Here is an 18,057-nt window from a genome sequence, read left to right as displayed (position 1 = left end):
ATATCCTGGATTGGAATTTGGCTAAGCATATTTATTTTCAAGGCATGAACTACAAGTTATACTTTAAAAATAAATTTTCTAACTATGATCAATATAGATCACATGCTAAAGAGAGTCAACAGCCCAAGCACACCACAGGTCACCTTCAACAGTGAGCTCTTACTATATGTACCACGAAGGACATGCTGCCAACTAAAACTGGATGAGTCAACAATTGTAAGGCAACCCAGCTTCAGAGACGTTAAAATATAACAACAATGTGCATCTTACAATGGATGAAATACAGAACCATTCTCCTCAGGTCTGCCAACTAGAATTTCAGGGAGTGGATTTTGTGAAAGCTGTGTGACTCCATTTAAAATGAGCCCTGAGACCTAGCACCATGTTGGTCACTAACAGAGCGTGACCTTTGTAAACCCTGAATTTCCCCGCTTGACACGATTTGCATGTAAAGACTAAAGACAGTGTCCAGAAAACAGTCTTAGCACAGTGCTTGGTGCTCAGCACTCTTAATTTGTTCTCTTTCTTTATTTCATCCAGAAGTAGAACCTCTGGACACTGGATCTTCTTCCCAACTATCTCCTGGGTACCCCAAAACACATGTGGAGTGCAGTACAATGTACGGAATATCCAGTCAGTACAATGAGAGAGAGATCAATAATGGTTCTTTTACTGAGGGTATGAGGATTATATAGCTAGTACATGGGCTTAAAATCCAGAATGCACCTGGAACAGGGCCTCGTGACGCTTAGGCTGTCACCCATGGTCTGACACGAGCAAGTCTGATAAAATGTCTGGACATCTACATGTTCTGTATCATCTACAAGCTCAACAGATGTTCTAAGTCAGAAAATGACATTTAATCTCTCATTATCATCCAGGGTTACAAACTTGAGTTCTGAATGCAAAGTGAAAAAAGAATTCAGGCATAGTTTCTTCGAAGAACATAAGTTTCACAGCTGTCGATAGCATACTTAGCAACACCAAAGAGATGTTTGAATTCTATTGACAAATGTGCACAAATATAAATACAGAAAAGCTCCAGGATAAATCTGAGACCTTGGCAAAGTCATCAGCTTATAAGTAGGAGGCATCATCTTCCAGTGGTCTTGAGGAGCACTGGCTAAAAAAGACCAATTTTATAATACCGATTGTCAATTATAATTAAAAAATTAAAAATAAAATTAAAAAAAGATCAATTTTAACATATCTAATGGATGTGAGTGCTTCTGAAACCAAAACTACAAATGCTGTTATACCTTCTTTGAAAAACAGCACAAAATAATATGACTGTTATCTGTAAAAACTGGACAGGTATCGATTGTCTCGTAAGGCTTGGGGACACCCACTGTGTGCAAGTAAAACGTTCCTTTGGGAATAAGAACCTACTGGTGTTTTCTGGGTTGATTTTCAGACCTTTGCTTTTACTTGTGTTTATCTCAAACTTAGTTAGACTCTGATAAGCTCAGGTGTAACACAAAGAACAAGCAGGAAAAGGGACATGTGTGCTCCGGAGGGCAGGGTGACGCGGCTAAGGCAGCAGGAGATGGCAGTCCCCTCTCACGCTCGCTTCTTGGGGCGAACACGAGAAACGCTTATGGAAGTTAAATCTGGGGCTAGGGACCAAGGCTGTTTGTCCGGCAGAAATACTCGAACATTAAGAAAGCTTATCGCTACAGTTCAATTTTAACTTGCATGTTTACCCACTTCTTTTATTATTGCTGGAGGAGATCAGAAAACGCATCCTTAAATGTTAAGCTCTTCAGGGCAGCAGTCAACTCTATGTGCCTATATGATCGAGAGCAGGTGTTTTAGGCCAAATTATAAGGGAAATAATCCCTGAAGGGCCGATGTACATAGAAAGAGACATTATACCAACAGCGAAGGTATGACCCTTCATTATAAAGACGTAGCCAACATCACCAAAGGGCTGTAGCTACAGGTTTATAATTTTTGGTAGCAGTGATGGCTCTGCACAGAAACATCACCACGCTGTTTTCCAAAATCATGCTTTTGTGAGACAACTCACACAAATCGATCAATGGTCTATACCTGATGCTTCAGAGACCACTCATGAATCATATGTCACACTCTTGTGACTTTAGTTTCAGTTGGTTGGGAGCCCAAACTGCATTTGATAGCTATAGCCTTGGTAAGAAATGATTAAACGGCTTTTGTCCAATTTAAAAAAAAAAAGATGAACTTCACTCTCGATGGTAGGTATTGTCTATAGTCAAGGTTATCCCTTTAAGAGAGTCAGAGCTGATTCAAAAAAGAAGGTTCAAGAAAAAGAGCACCACTGGATTCAGCCAATAACGTTTTAGGGAATTCACTTTGAACGAGACAACCGTCACTTAAATTCAGATGTTCTAGTATGTTTCTTCCTGAAGCGAGCTGTAACAAAGAATCTGTTTCCATAAATACAAGTCATGTCGTCCTTATGTATTAATTCCATCACATATGCACCAGGATTTGTTAAACCATAATGGTGACAGAAGTACCAGATGATTTTTAAAATAAATCAAATAATCAAAATTAGATTTTTTTAAAAAAAATTATTAGTTTCAACTCCTTTTTAAACTTAAAGTGTACCTCTTTAACACGAGTGAAGTTTCTTGGACTTAAATTCCCTGTCTGCAATTTCGATTTCTGTGCGATTCTTAGTGAGCAAAGAAGTTGCTAACCCAAGTGAGGAAGGGAAAAATACAAGACTCTTAGAAAAACCCATCAACTGGTAAAATCATAACAATGGTTACAATTATGTAAAATAACAGTACATATTTAAACTTAGTGAAAACATGCTCTCAGTCTCTTAGACTAAAATTTTGTGAAGAAATCAATAAGAAAATCCAAGTTGTCAATTCTTGAATTCTATAATCCATATAACTGTGTTGAACACTTTTCAGGAAGATGCAATAGTATAATGTTTTATAACAGGCAGATAATGCTCATTAGAGCATCTTCATTTGATTTTGGTACAATTTTCTTGGCCTTAGAATGAAGAGTTCTCTAAAATATAATCTTCTATGCATTTGGGGACCCCTTAGGCACTTCAAGAAGACACTTTAAAAATGACACCAAAAAAACAGCATCAGGGAACTATTTTAAAATTAATTACCTATATTAATTGCAGTTTCTTGCTTGTCGCCTGTCAACACCCATATTTTAATTTCTGCCTTCAGCAGAGTTGCTATAGTTTCTGGAACACCTGCTTGAAGGCGGTCTTCTATGGCTGTGGCTCCGAGTAACAGTAAATTCTAGATTGAAAAATACCTCCGATTAAAGTTTGGTATGTACGTAAGAGCAGCATTTATGACGAAACCCCGATGAAAGAAAGGTAGTCACAGGGTTCTGAGACAACCACCTTATTTCCTCCTCATTAAATTTTTGTTTGCAGAAAATTAATAACATCTAGATGTGTGGCATCCCAAAACCACTCGCAGTGTGAGAACCTCTCCAGCCACGTGAGCAACCCAGTACTCATTGTTCATTTTTGGTCCACAGGCACGTTGGGACAAAAGTCACTGGCAGTTGAGCACTCGGGCGGGTTATCCTGAGGGTATTGATAGTGCCTCAGCCCATCCCTTTCACTCCACAAACGATCAAGTATTATGTTACAGTTCGCACAAGAAGGACTGATTCAGTGCTGAGAAGCTGACCTCACCTGAAATTGAATCAACTGGTGAGGAAAGCCACCCCATACACCTGTGCACATCACCGATTCAACCTCTTTTCCAATTCTAAAAGGAACTTTGGATATTTCCAATAAAGCAGGGCAAATAAACACTTGAATTCAGTTCTGCTCTTACCCAAATTCCATTAAAATGATAAACAAGTGAGTATAAAACTCAAAAGCTGAGTATAAAAAAGCAAAGCGGAAATAAAAACACACACACACACAAAGGAATTAAAAAAAAAGCAATCGAGTGATGACTTCAGAGGTATAAGAAACTGAAAACTGGATGGACCAATGGTTGCTGACAGGACACAGAAAAAGGCGAAAGATTTGAGCTGTTAAAAAAAAGAAACAGGCCAAAATGGAGTCGCTTTTGCTAAGTTGTGTCACCAAACCAAAACAAATAACTACCCTACATTGCATGCAGTTTCAGCCTCTCACTGCAGTGGAATCTGAAACCAGTCAGTCTGGAATTTTCTGATCAATATGAGTGAGGCGATCTGCCTGATAAGACCCTCTGCCGTTCCCTTCCTCACAAAAGAAGATGACCTGGACCAAGAAGAATCTTTTCTTTCTTTTGGCTAATAATTCCCTGGCCACACCCTTCTGCCTTTAAAAACCTTCCATCTGTACAATGTCTCAGAGCCCCATTCTGGTTGCTGGATGGGGTGCTGCCCCAATCACAACCTGCTTAAGCAAGCCAATTAGATCTTCAAATTTACGAGGTTGAATTTTGTTCTGTAACAGAGGGAATCCAATATATAGAAAGCTAATGTCTTTAGGTAAATGGAAAAGAATAACAACAAAAATCAAAGTAGGCAATATGGAGTAGCAGTGGCAAAGCTTAAAAATTATTAGATTAAGTAAGTGTGAAATTCTCAGTATGTATAACACTAAGTATATCTGGCCAGCTTACGAATTCTGATTGCTCCTGTAACTCAACAGAATGAGCTAATCTTTTTAATCCTATTCTGAGGCAATCCCAGAAAGTCACTGATGCTGTTTTTGACCTAAAACGTCTTAAGATATCATTTAGCTGAGGGTGGCTGGATCTCAGATAGCTCATAAAAACTAAGTGTCTCTTAAAGCGAAGAAAGAAATGATTAAAAGCAAAAGCTCACGAGAAAAGAGAACATCACTTTATAGGGAAAGGATTCCTGCTCTGAGTCATTGACTGACGGGCGGTGATGCCTCTCCCCAGGCGGCAGTACCTTCTCGATGATCTCGTAACAGGCCTCCAGCCGCTGAGCTCTGTCTTTCAATATGGTGCTGGCTTCTTGATAGACTTCCAGCCACTCCTCATAATCCTTCTCTGAGAGGTCAGCGTAAGCCACGCAGAGAGTCCTCAGGCCTGCAAAACAGCCACAGAGGCACGCCACGCCATGCGGTTCCGTCGTATATACCAGCATGCTCAAAAAATCTAAAGGAACCAACGCGTTTTAGGTCGCTCTAATTCAACTTTCACACACCTAACAAGGGAATTTTAAAACAACTCTACGGTCTTTTAACAGTAGAGTTGTTTTAAAGCTGCCTCTTCTGCAACTCCGAGCACAGGAGGAGCCATGAGAGGGGACTTCCTCGGCAGAGGGGCCCAGGAGCGGTGCCCAGTCCACGCGCAGACAGACAGCGGCAGGTGTCAGCAGGTGGAGGCGGCAGGAAGCACGTTTCAAGACGGCAAGAGAAGCCCAATGTGCTACCATGTGAAAGATCCAGACTCGAGCAGCCATGTCTGAGTGTGTGTGTGTGTGTGTGTGTGTGTGTGTGTGTGCGCGCGCGCACGTGTGCACATAAATGCACACGTGTAGTCACAGGAGCACGTGACAGGAAAGCGGCAGTTGGCACTTAAGGGCTCCAGCTTTCATCCGTGTCGTTTAAAGCCTTTCAGAGAAGTGCCTTCCTCGTCTTTCTCTATGAGTTCAGTGACTTATTTCCTTAAGTCATTAGCTTCCTCTGATGCCACTCCTACGGAGTAAACCACCATCGTAGGATAACAAGAGAGAGACGGGAAAATAACAACACGGGCTCTCCAAGAAAGGGGGCCATAACTGCGAGCTGATCCTATGTACTGTGACCTGGCCCGCCTTCTGCCTCTGCACTGCAGGGAGAGAGTTAACAGTCACGTGCAGGTAACTGAGATGGACTGTGCCACGCATCTCGTCACTGCCACCGGCACAGAATGTGACGGCTGGTGACGGGGGCTGGCGGTAGAAGAGCACACGCCTACCAAGCCAGGTGAGCACAAACATGACGTGTCTTCAGAACGCGACCGCCTACCCAAGCTCCAGCCACGGGCCCTTGAAACTACAACATCAATGGTTAAAAATAACATTTCCAAATTTCGACTCACCTTCCGTGGCAAAATATTCCAGATGGCATAACGTTTCCTCCATGTATTTTGAATCTTTTGAAAGTCTCTCAAAAATTACATTATCCTGTAAAATAGGGAAACATGGTGACGGACACGTCCTTGAGAAGAGCTTCGGGTCACTGAAGCTCTGCCCGCGTGGCTTCGTGTCCGTGCTGTTCACTTTGCGTGCGTGAGACGGCTTGAGCGGGCGAGTGGAAGCTGAGCTCTTGGCTGACGTCAGTCAGGAGCTTGGAAAGCGAACCGGGCACGGAGGCATCAAAACAAAAGCATGTTGGGGAGGACCACGGGCATCAATCAGGAGAGTCAGGGAGCCTCCTTCAGGGGCGCTGCCTTCACCCGACTCTGCAAAGCTCATACCACAGTTTATAACGTCTTTTTGCAGAAGTGGGGAGGGTGAAACACACATCCTATATTGTTCGAGCACACTCTTGCTTCCTGCCGTGGTCAAAGCTCTCAACTAGGGCGGGTTCGACCCCCTAGGCACTGAACCCAGGTGAGTGTGACGACTCATCACCCGGTGACGACTGCCATGACCGACAAGCAGGGCTGGGGGACCGGATGCCACAGGTGATCCACCAAGTATGTTATAAACGGTACAGTTTTAGGACACTAAATTTTTCTTAATAGAAACCTAACTTGGTTGGGGCTGTGGGGGTGGGGGGGACGGTCAGGCTGAAGAGAATTAAATCCTATAATTCCTACTGCAGTTTTCCTGTATTCACGCCGTTTACAGTCACAGCCTTCCTCTGCACCCCCCCCCACATTGTCCCCTTTCGTACTTTCTGTAGTACTTAGGACACAATGGCAAATAAACAAACAAAAAGTTTAAAAAGCATATCACGCAAGGACATAACCTAGGTGACCCTGATTTCTGTTGTCACTATAAACGCAGAACTCTTTAATGGGTTCAGATAGAATGCATTTAGAAATCACATGCACTACTCATTTTTTCAAAGCTCTAGTCACAGTATATTCAAATAAGGCCATGCTTCTTCCCACAATTGATAAAGATTAGTAAGATTTTCAACCAATCGTGATCCTAGTATGTAGCTTCATCTTTCTGACACGGTCTCATAAAATGAGCTTAATAACTCTTTCCCTCAACACATAACGTCATAATTTAACAGGATATAGTTTTGTAAGTTAGGCTTATTGGCAATAACATCTTTTCTTAAAGATAATATGTTTAGATTTGATTCCTGGGAGGCAGAAAGGACAAAAAGCCAGACCCAGGAAACTGACCAAAGGGGGCAGTAAAAATGTGGCCACAAATGGACATGACCCTCATGCCTGTTGCATAGCGCTCTGATGAGTAAAAATATAAATCATAAAAATTGAGAAGAACAGCTGTTTTAAGTACTCGGAGAGGTGGATATAGCTCTCTATATAGACAGATATATAAATATATAGATAGATAAATACTATATCTATCTCTCAGGGTACTTAAAAGAAGATTGTCACAGGTCAAAACCATTTACTTTATCTTCCCAAAGTCACCACCACTGTGTGAATCTGGAAGCAGAACTCACACTCCAAGGATTCTCCATGACACATGACACAGCGAGCTTCTGTTTCTGAAACCAACCGCTGACTAAAAGCAAGCTTTCCATGGACCGTCTCTGCCACCCCGGCTTGAGCCATCATTACCCAAATTGATTGGCCGCAAACCCGAAGGAGCCGTCCAACCTCGGGCAAACTACCAGGGACAGGGAATGAATGACAGGGACAGCAGCCGGGAAAGGCAGCAGCGTCCGCTGGGCCGGGCTCCCCGCCAGTACTTACAGCCCCTTTGCAGTAGAGCCGGAGCTGTCCCGCGGGCGTTCGGACAATCACAGACATCCTCTTTCTGTTGCTATAAGAGTGAAAAACAGGGAAGTCGTCATTGGTCTGTTTTATCGGACCTGCGTCCTTTGATTAAACAGCAAAGAAATCGGAAGGTGAGCTGGCAGGCCCCAAAATGAGCAAGTTCCGTTTTTCCCTACTTTCCCCTCAAAGTCGGACTTTAATGGTACACCTCCCGCTCTTTTTATTTACACATCATGTACACACGCCTATTCCTTTCCCTGCCGTAGAAACAAACTGGTATAGCTATTTATAGAAGAGACAGGAACAGAGAACTTAAACATCTACTATGAGCATCTGACTCCCTTCTCATGATGCTCCGTAAAAGAACTTTGCTTCATTGTGCAGCTCAGAAACAAGACGTAACCTGCCCACTTAACTCAAAAGCCCCTCGTTGAGTCTTCCTCTCGCCGGGGAGGAAAGAAATGAGCAGTCAGCGCTTCTCTCCCTAGTCCAGCACGGACGCTGCCTTCGTCATCTTCCGTCAGGACCCACCCGCACTCAGGGGACCTTCCATGGCTCCCCACGGCCTCCGGATTCCCCTCCCTGCTGACCCCACCCCCTGTGCAGCCTCGCCTGGGCCCCCGCCGGCCCCTCCTGCAGCGCCAGGCCTTAAGCTCACCAGAAGACCGACCACTCTCCTCTCGTCCTTTCTTCCATTGCAAAATCTCTTCCCCCCAAAACATGTCCCAGCTGCAGTGGGCCTCAGACCCCCTAGGAAGGTCATTTCCAACGGACTGTCCATTCCAAAGACTAGGGGACATTCTCTCTCCAGCTTTGTGTCCATTCCCGCATCCTAACGCACAGCGCTGTCTCTGACCTGGACTGGAATCCTCTCTCAGCTACCCTTTGAGCAAAGTTATTCGTCTCGCATTTCAGTGTCTGTGTAAAGCAGGGTTGACACCAACTACTTCAAAGGAGTGACTAAGTGGCATCTGGAAAAAGATGAGTCGACTAAAACAAAAAAGAACCACAACTGTAACTGCGAATGACTTTTTTGTTCCCTCGCACTCTCCCATGAGAATTGTTTTTAATACATCCTCACGTCTCCATCCATATTCACCTGTTTTTATCCAACTCCCTTCTCTCCGCCTCTTCCTTCCAATAACTGCTGGTTCCAGTTCATGAAGCCACACAACAGCACACGGTTTCCGGGACATCAACAAAAGCTGGGGCACGAAACGTCTGGAGAGATGTTTGCTGTGTCCCTCACCTCCCCACACAGAGACCCCGTCCTCTGCTTCCCACAAGAACTATTATCAACCCTCTCTCTCTCTCCTCTTGGACACTCAGCCCCAAGGGCTCCTGACCCACCAAAGTTCAAGTTCGCCATCCCAACACTAAAGACTAGAGCTGGAAAGCACTTCCTACGAGAGGGTGAAAAAACTCATCTTTTTCAAGTAGCTTATAAAGCAGACAGAGCAAACAATGTGGAGGTCATTTAACAAAGGTTACTGAAAACCCCACCTACTTTTAAGAATAGGAAAAGATGCTTTCGAGACGGCAACAGAACCTTGCTCTCGTATAGACAGTTCAGTGTTAAGGAGGAGGAAAAAACCAAAACGTTAAGGTATTGTTTATGACAAACTATGAAGCATCTAGGGAAACAAACAATCTAACAATTATTCTCAGGTCTCATATTAAATAAACTACACTGGGAAAGACCGAGTTCAGATACATACAGGAGAACTGGCCGCCTCAGACCAGGCCTCTAATGGGATGATCTGATCTCATCTATCCTCATTTGTCAGTTTCTCAGACCCTGCATAGAGGGCCCGGATGGACGTGGGAAGAAACAATGGAAATAAGGGACCCCAAACACTGCAGACGTGTCTGTGGCTCCTGACAGAGAACATCTGGTTAGGGAAATCTAAAGAAAATGAAGGATATGAGAGCACAACATTTCATGTGGAAAAAAATTTTTTTTTTACCTATTTCTCTTTCTTTAATGAAAACTATAAATTCCAGGGAGAAGAGGCCTTGTAGAGATATATTTACTATATTTAATACTTACGTTCTATATTTAATCACACCATCAAGCAAACACTCTGATGACGCTGTTACACATATAATTTCAAGTACGTGAAAGAGAAACATACCTAGAAAATTCCAGGACATTAAGGAGTCCAAAGGTTTGTTCCTGTCCCATCTAAAGAAAGAAAATCAGGCTCTTAGCTGAGATGCGAAGTATTAAAATCTCAAAGCAACTGTCTCCCCGTTATACACCTCCCCGCGGCCACACCTGTCCCCCTCCCCCTCGCCCTCATTCTCAGGGTCTAAACGCCTTTTCAACCACCCCGGTTTCCTAGAAGTCAGTCTGGTGGGGTCAGAGCTCCCTCTTCTGGTAGAAGCTCTGCATTTTTCTCCAGTTAGTTTGGGGGTCATAAAAGCCGGCTGACGTGGCCACTTTCAAGACATGAAAACAAAAGGTGCCAGCTACACAGGTCCCTCTGAAAGCTTGGGGCCAGCTTCACTTCCGCATTCAGAACTTCATGCATTTTTCAGAAGCATACGCGTACACCGTAACGTCCCCGGGGCAATGCTCTGTAACAGAACGCATCAATTTTCTTCAGCAAAACGTGTGACTATTCACACTAAGTGTGATCTGTAAAGACCATAAACAGCCTCCTGTCACTTCCGGTTAGCTTTAGCTGCCAATCTCTATGCCCTAAGTTTAGTAAAAAACTTGAAATTCAAACCTTCTTGGATTTGGGATTTGAAAATAAGGAATTATGAATCTGCCATCAGATGTTAGGGCAATTAATGAAACATCCTTTTGTTCAGATTCCTCAAAGTTAGAACCTCAACGCTCTCAATTTTTTTTCCCAGAATATTCCAGATCACGTATGTGCCATTTTCAAACTTTTTAATTAAATCTCGTCTCTATTTCCCCAATACATCACAGTGGAAAGGACGTGGGCTTTAGAGTTCAAACCCAGTTTCTGCCACTACATGTGTGCCTTTCTAAGGAACGGTGATAGCACCTGACCCCCGGGTTTGACAGAAGCAATTACATGAAGCAACATGCAAATTACCAAGGGTGTGACTAATACACCACAACACGGAATAATCGTTATTGTCCCATCAACACTCCCCGCCCTGTCTCTTTGCATCCTAAAACACAACTAATGACCCACTTAATCCAACCTGTAAGGGCTTTCGTTCTCTTTCTGCCACCCCCAGTTTCCTTTCTCCTCAGTCCTCCCAGCTCTGTCACCTCCCAGTGCCCACTGTGTCACCCCTGACCTCGGCACCGGAGCTGTGACGGCCAGGAGCTGACCCCCTGTACCATCGCCATATCGGCTGCTCCCACGGGCAGCCCATCGACTCAGCTGTGAAGATTATATGGCAGGCCACGTCATGTAAACAGCTGGCCACCAACTCAAGAAATTTGTGGTTTTGACGCTACCCCAGTATTAAAGATTGAACAGCATTTTGAAAGGTATCGTTATTTTTGAATCGTAATTAATGAGTCCTCTATACTCCACAAAATGTGGCCTTAATCGTTCAGTAAAATGACCCAGTGGTGCCAGCCCACTTCTCACCGGCGTCTAACACCACGATGACGAGGTCGACTGGCTCCCTAGCTTCCCCCGATTTATCCGGCACTGTGAGCAAAGCAGAGGCAGCCACTGTCCCCTTGTCTCCCCCACCAGCCACACACCCTCCCAATCCCCATCGCTGCGTGTCGAGGACAGCAGCCCCATACAGCTGAACATCCCACATGAAGATTAAAACAAAAGTCTCCTCCAGCTGAAGGCGAGGAAGACTTCACTCAGCAATAGCTTCTGTGGAGGAAACGCTACCGTTAGTCAGGACTTTGTTCCTCTTTGACTGACTGCACACTCCCCTAAGCTGAGTTCCCTCTGCTGGTTGAAGAAGAGTAAAAGTAAATATGAGCTGATCTCTGTACTCCATTAAAAAACAAACAAACAAACAAACAAACAAACAAAACCCCACCAAAACTGAAAATGCCAAGAAATGGGCACTTTGGATAAGGTATGATATTTTATAGGTTTTGCATGTAAGTAAAGGAAAAACGGACTACCACCGGGTCAGGAACGCCTTCAGGTTATTATATAAGCTACAAGTGAATTTCTGATGCATTAAAGAGGCGTAGGGATTTAAGGATGCGTAAAGAAAAAACTCACAATCATCTGTGAGTCCTCCCCAAACTGAGGGGCGAGAAAGGCAGAGGAGAGAGAAGGCCGCGGGCACCTCCAGACCCTCATCGACCCAGACTGCGGGAAAACGCGGCCCCTCTCACTGGTCATCTCGGAAAACACCAGTGCCTTGCCAGTCCCGATCAGCAATTCCCCCCACTGCCCATCTCAAGGGTCCCTCTTTGATCTTATTCTTGAATTAAATGTTTTCCCATCACCAAATTTCTCCCTCAGCCTTCCTGAGAGGAAAACTAAGGGGAAAAAAAATCATAAAACAAATAAACTCCTGGACTCCAGAGAAAAGAAAAACTCAGGTATATTAAAAAAAAAAAAAAAAGACCCTAAGTGCTAACTCCTTTCTCTCTCAGACAAGGAGACGGAAGCCGATGGACCTTGGGCCCCACGAGTGAGAATGTCACCGGGGCTGCGGAGACAGAGCTGCAGGCCGTGCCCTCAGAGCGAGGGGGACCTTACGGAACGAAGCGGACACCTCGGAAGCTCTTAGCTGCAAATAATGCCGCGTTGACTCTAAGAGAGAAAAATGACTGCGATGCAAAAACAACGCGAATGAACTAATGCGATCGCGAACATCCTCGGTTTTTCAACAGCTCCAGTTTCTCACTGACAACAGAATAGGCGTTTAGCTACCATACTGACAATGGACACACTATTCCAAATACATCGCCTTCAAAAAAGTCGGCGCGTGACTCACAGCTTCTATGATGACCGAGTAGGGCGTCCTGGCCGTGAACACGAAGCCCAGCTTCTTAGCGCCTTTCACCAAAGCAGCTTCATCTGTCAATCGAGAGTTGACGAAACATTGACTAACCACTGGCACTGACAGAATTCGGCTTAGCGAGTATTATTCTTTAATTAACCAACTCTGCCCCAGCTGAGGAGGACTGTCCTCGGCAGTGAGGACTCGGGCACTCAGCTCATTCTTCCTCCTCACCCTCTACCCGGGACATGATGGAAGCGGGTTGGTTAGAGGAGAAGGCACAAGCCCAACACTAATTCATGGGGACGAGAGTGATCACGAACCGACTATTCTCGGTCAGGGTCAAGTTCTCTAATGACCTTAAGCGATATTCCCATGACTTTCTGACTCAGCCTCCTCTCTGAGCCAGGAGATGTTTTTTTATCCACACTGTGGGCTCCACAGAGCGCCAGGCGTGGGTAAAGGCTCCATGACACAGTTTTGCCCGTGGGCGGAAGATCCATGAGGGTTTGGGGGTGAACTGTCCCCGGACGGCTCTGTCTAACGTAACGGCTGCCGCTAGGAAATGCAGGATGGCCCCGGCCACCTCTCACTGTCAGTGTCCCAGGAGTGAGGAGGACCCAGCTTTCTGCAGTTTTAACACTTGCAGCCACAGCTCGGTAACCACGTGAGGCCAGAGGCAAACGGTGGGGTCTTTGTGGGACAGCCTGCGCCGCTGCACCTCCCGCAAGTGACAGCGAACCCCCAAGTCTCCAGAGAAGGGGACGGCCCAGCACGTCCTGCCAAGAGGCCTCACCTGGGGAGGAGGCCTGGTAGATGATGCTGTCGCCATTCTTCTCGGGAACGACGGTGTGGCACACGGCCAGAAGGGTGAGGAACTCTTGTATACAAGCAGCTGTGGGCTACAAACGGGACACCGAGTTAATCCATCTGTGACCACAGCGCTGGCACGCGTCAGAGCCGGGCCTCTGCGGGACAGTCGGTCACCTGAGAGGGCCGTCATGGTGTCTCCCGGGGTGGGGGAACCAAGAGGCAGCGAGTGCCCCCCGGCGCCCCAGCACCCCGCCTCACGTCACGCCCGACGCCTCCTTCGTTTTCGCAAGACCCGGGAGGGCGAGCCGGGCGCCCGCCCTCCTCACGGACGCGCGCCCAGGCCGCGCAGCCAGAACGCGCGCAGACCTACGTCGCTTCGCCGCGGCGAGGGCAGCGCCGCAAGCGTGGGGCTCCGTCCCGTCTGCTCCCCAACCTCATGGCCTCCTGAAACCTGCATGCCAGCGCACCCCTCACCCTCCACCTTGTCTACAGAACAAAACCGGAATGTTCCTGGGTATGCATTTAATACATTTCTTCGTCCTCCCCACCTCCCCCGCCACACGAAACGCTTACACTTTTGCATTGAGATTAGACTATATATTTATAATTAGTGGGAAAGTGAGGTTTTAATACCATCGCCCCATCTAAGAATACAGTATGTGTTGCTATTTATTAAAGCCTTCTAAATGTGAGTCCTGGCATATTTTCATTCATGAACCGATTATTAATTTATTAATATTAATAATTTTTATTCATTCAAAAAATATCTGCATGCCTACTATGTGTGAGGCACTGTCCTAGTACTTCATTGCTTTTTGTGTTATGAATATAATTTTCTTTCCATCATATTTTACAAGAATTTACCATCAATATGTAAGTAAAACATTGAATTTTATAAAATTTAATATCCAATTATAACTGACCTCTTACTAGCTCTATGAGGTGCACTTGACTCTCACAGGTTTTCAAGGCAGGCAATTACATCATCTACAAATGACTACTTTTCTCTCTCTTCCTCTCCAATATGTACACTTGTTTAGTTCTGCAGGATCTAGCTCTTTTAGAATGATGTTCGAAGACCGAGGTGACACCGGGTTTCCTTGTCCTGAGGTGATTTCAAATTCGCCGTCTTTAATGTTTCACTTTTAAATAAGCAACTGACTATAAGTTTGAGATAGATTTGTATTTTCACCTTCAGGAAACAACTCTGTTTGCTATTTTTTGTGGAGTTAGTTGTGGAGTTAGTTCTTTTCTCTTTTTTTTGTTTGTTTGTTTAGTCATGAATGAACAGTGACTAACATTTTAAACATTTTTCGTTTCTCATCTGACCTGTTCATGTGTTAAGAGCAATTAATTGGAAGCAGATCACAACCGTTCACATGGCTGCTTGTCATCGGCCTTCTGCATCTGAGAACTAGCGAGTTCTGCGCATCAGCTTGTCCCATGATGAAATGACACAAAAGAGCGGCTTTGGTTTTATGGCAAATAAATGTACTTAACAGTGAAATGTTTTGAGGGTCATAAAAGATTGCATACACACTCGAGTTAAATTTCTACCTTGAGTGGTAGGCCAGACAAAATTCTTAAAGATCAAAAAGTATCCCTAAGACAAAATTAATCCACCTTTGGATCTCTGCTTAACTTGATATTCAACGAGGAGAAGGCGACGAACTTAATTTGAAGCCTATGGATAAGATGATTTTAATATATTTAGACAAGTGCTCCCTATTTGAAAATAAACATTTTTCTGTAACTTTCAAGAAGAAAAACATTTTATAACTTCCAAGAACTGACTGTTTATTGGAGAATATATGTAGGTGTGTGTGTATGTGTCTATACACACACACATACACACACACACACGCACATATATACACATGTACATATATGTGTATATATATATCTTTTTAGATACATATTTAGATATATATTTTAGATATAGATTTCTATAAAAAATTATAGAAAATATGCATATAATATTTACCATTTTAGCCATCTGTAAGTGTACAATTCAGTGGCATTAAATACATTCACAATGCTGTGTGCCTATCGCCATAATCTATACCCAAATCTTTTTCATCTTCCCCCAAAACACTGTATCCATCAAACAGTAACACTCCATTCTCCCTTGCCCCTAATCCCTATTCACCTTTATTCTTCTCTGTCTCTATTCTAGGTAGGTCATATAAGCCAAATCATTCAATATTTGTCCTTCAGTTAACAGATTTTGACCTGCACAAAATGCTTTCTATATTAAAAATGAGTATTTTCGATTTACTTGATGTACGTAAAAAATAGCAGAAAATCGTCTTGCATTCCAATTAGCAGCTGCAGAGTATATAAATAATATACATATACAAACAATTTCTTCTTGAAGACTCAAGCTCAAAAGCCCTGGGCATAACGATTCAAAAGAAAGTTTATTCTTTCTTGGCAAATCTTTGAGAAATTGTCCCACAAATAAGGAGTCACTGATTAGCAATATAGTTAAGGGACCACATGAATTATTCCTTGAAATTTTCCATAGTTGATTCTCTAAGAGGCAAATTCCATCTTGGCCTTCAGCCCACACAAAGCTAAAACGCAGTCCTGAAGGACCCAGAAAATCAGCAATGATGACCCAGGAAAAACAAATTCTGTAGCAGATGTGAGTACCTTCTTGGACTGTAAGGTAAGGATCTTCCTGGTTCAAATGCTTTAATTTTAATCAATGGTCCCAAGACAATTTAGATAAGAATGTGGGATATATCTATAGGCTAAAATCCTAAAATGCTTCTTCCCTCTCTTCAACCATATTTTGGCAAAATAACCAAGTGATCTAACAGGCTCTGTATTTAAAATGTTTAAAAACATCCATTGAGTACATTTAATCCAATCCCACACCTTCTCAAAGAAAAACATTGGCACCTACAGCCTTTATTATTTCTAGTTGAAATAGATGCGAAGCATCAAAGGGCTTAATCAATGCAGTAACCAGGATGAAGCAGACCTCAGAAGGCTTCAAGGATCCAGGAAATCTTTTTTAAACAACAACAACAACAACAACAACAACAACAACAACAACAACAAAACGCTCAAGATAGGGCAAGTATGCTTTTACTAAAAACCAGAAAATAAATTCCTAATCTATGGCCTCATTAAGCATTTAATGAACGGTGAGTATCCAGATTATTAAAACACCCTTTAAAAAATCCTCGTGTTTTCATTGATAATCTCCCTACGTAAGGCCTTCCTTTTCACTCCCTTTTCGTCAGGGCTGTGTCTGCCCCTTCTCTCATGGATCTTCTCGCTACAAAAGGAGATTTGGCTCGGGAGAGGCGAAGGTGAGGAGGAGAGCGAGGAAGGAAAAAGGAGTTCATTAACTTCTCTAACAAGTTTCTTCAAAAAAGCACGCCGCCAACCATGGGACAAGAGACGCTCATTAGGGGATCCTCATCCAGGCCCGGTCTCCACTCAGATGTCGAGAGAGGACAGGCTTGAGAGCATGTGATCGATCGATGGTCAAAAACCCCCTCCAACATGCAACTCGTTCAGATGCGGGTTCAGCTTCGAAGATGACGTCTGTACACGTACGCAAATGAACTGAGCCAAGTATCTCGAGTGTCCAAACGCTGGGATCACAGCAGCAGCCAGGGCAGGGGCCTCCGAAGCCTCTCTTCTTCCAAGGACAATTTGCCCGGGCCTCTGGGTCCTCTGTGCCAGCCCACATGGAGGCCCGTGAAAACACTGTTCAGTGCGAGCGGCCATGCTGCCCACAGCTCAACAGTTCTGGCCGCCAGAACACCCAGCAGAGGGACCGAACTCCTCTGTCTACACAAAACAAAACTGCTTTTCCGGGGAGTCACGTCATGCCTAGTCCTATGATGCAAAAGTATGCGATGGCTCTTACCGATTTTACATGTCTATTTCTCCAATTAATAGAAATCCGTTGTGTGTTTTTTTATTCACCTCTTCCCCCAGGACCTAGCAGAGTGTATGACAGAAACTAGGCCCTTAAACTGATTGCTAAATGAATGAATAAAAGAGTCTCTCATTTAAACAGGGATCCAGTAGTTTGCTGCCAACACTGTACCACGCTCAACACTGAAAACGCTTCCTCTGCTGCGTTTTCACCTGTCGATCTATGCTAGGAAAACAAACTCTCCGAAACTAGCCTAAGGTCAATTTCCTAAGCCTCTCTGTCATCCTTCCACGTTCTCCTTTCCCATTCACCATCCCAGCTTGAACGGACACATTTGGTCAACCCCCTTCGTGACTACCTTCAACCTAAATACGACTCGAGAAAACCCGAGTTCTCTTTCAGAAAGCGAGGCCCCACAGTGCACCTGTTTCTCTGACATCCTTGATCAAAACTACGTTCCTCCAGAGAAGCTTCTTCTCAAACGCCATTCTTCTGCTTCGAGAACCTCTAGGCTAGAGGCCGGATCTACCTCTAAGGTCAAAATCCAAGAAAGGACCGCATCGACGTCTGTGACCT

The 18,057-nt window shown here is 44.3% G+C and overlaps 1 protein-coding gene across 1 annotated transcript in view; it reads right to left on the bottom strand.

Moving 5' to 3' along the window:
* ATP8A2 (ATPase phospholipid transporting 8A2) overlaps positions 1 to 18,057 on the bottom strand; it is a 390,044-nt gene that overhangs the window by 354,622 nt on the left and 17,365 nt on the right. Inside the window, exons 8-14 of the mRNA XM_023520615.1 lie at positions 13,564 to 13,669; positions 12,762 to 12,844; positions 9,986 to 10,035; positions 7,827 to 7,896; positions 6,024 to 6,108; positions 4,888 to 5,027; positions 3,119 to 3,257 (exon numbers count right to left, since the gene is read on the bottom strand). Of these exons, the coding sequence (XP_023376383.1) occupies positions 3,119 to 3,257; positions 4,888 to 5,027; positions 6,024 to 6,108; positions 7,827 to 7,896; positions 9,986 to 10,035; positions 12,762 to 12,844; positions 13,564 to 13,669 (673 nt within the window). The remainder of the gene's footprint in view (positions 1 to 3,118; positions 3,258 to 4,887; positions 5,028 to 6,023; positions 6,109 to 7,826; positions 7,897 to 9,985; positions 10,036 to 12,761; positions 12,845 to 13,563; positions 13,670 to 18,057) is intronic.

This window comes from Pteropus vampyrus, unplaced genomic scaffold, assembly GCF_000151845.1.
Source record: "Pteropus vampyrus isolate Shadow unplaced genomic scaffold, Pvam_2.0 Scaffold272, whole genome shotgun sequence".
In the NCBI taxonomy this organism is placed as follows: Eukaryota; Metazoa; Chordata; class Mammalia; order Chiroptera; family Pteropodidae; genus Pteropus; species Pteropus vampyrus.
Note: the sequence above shows the minus strand (reverse complement) of the source record. Positions and strands in the feature narration are given on the sequence as shown.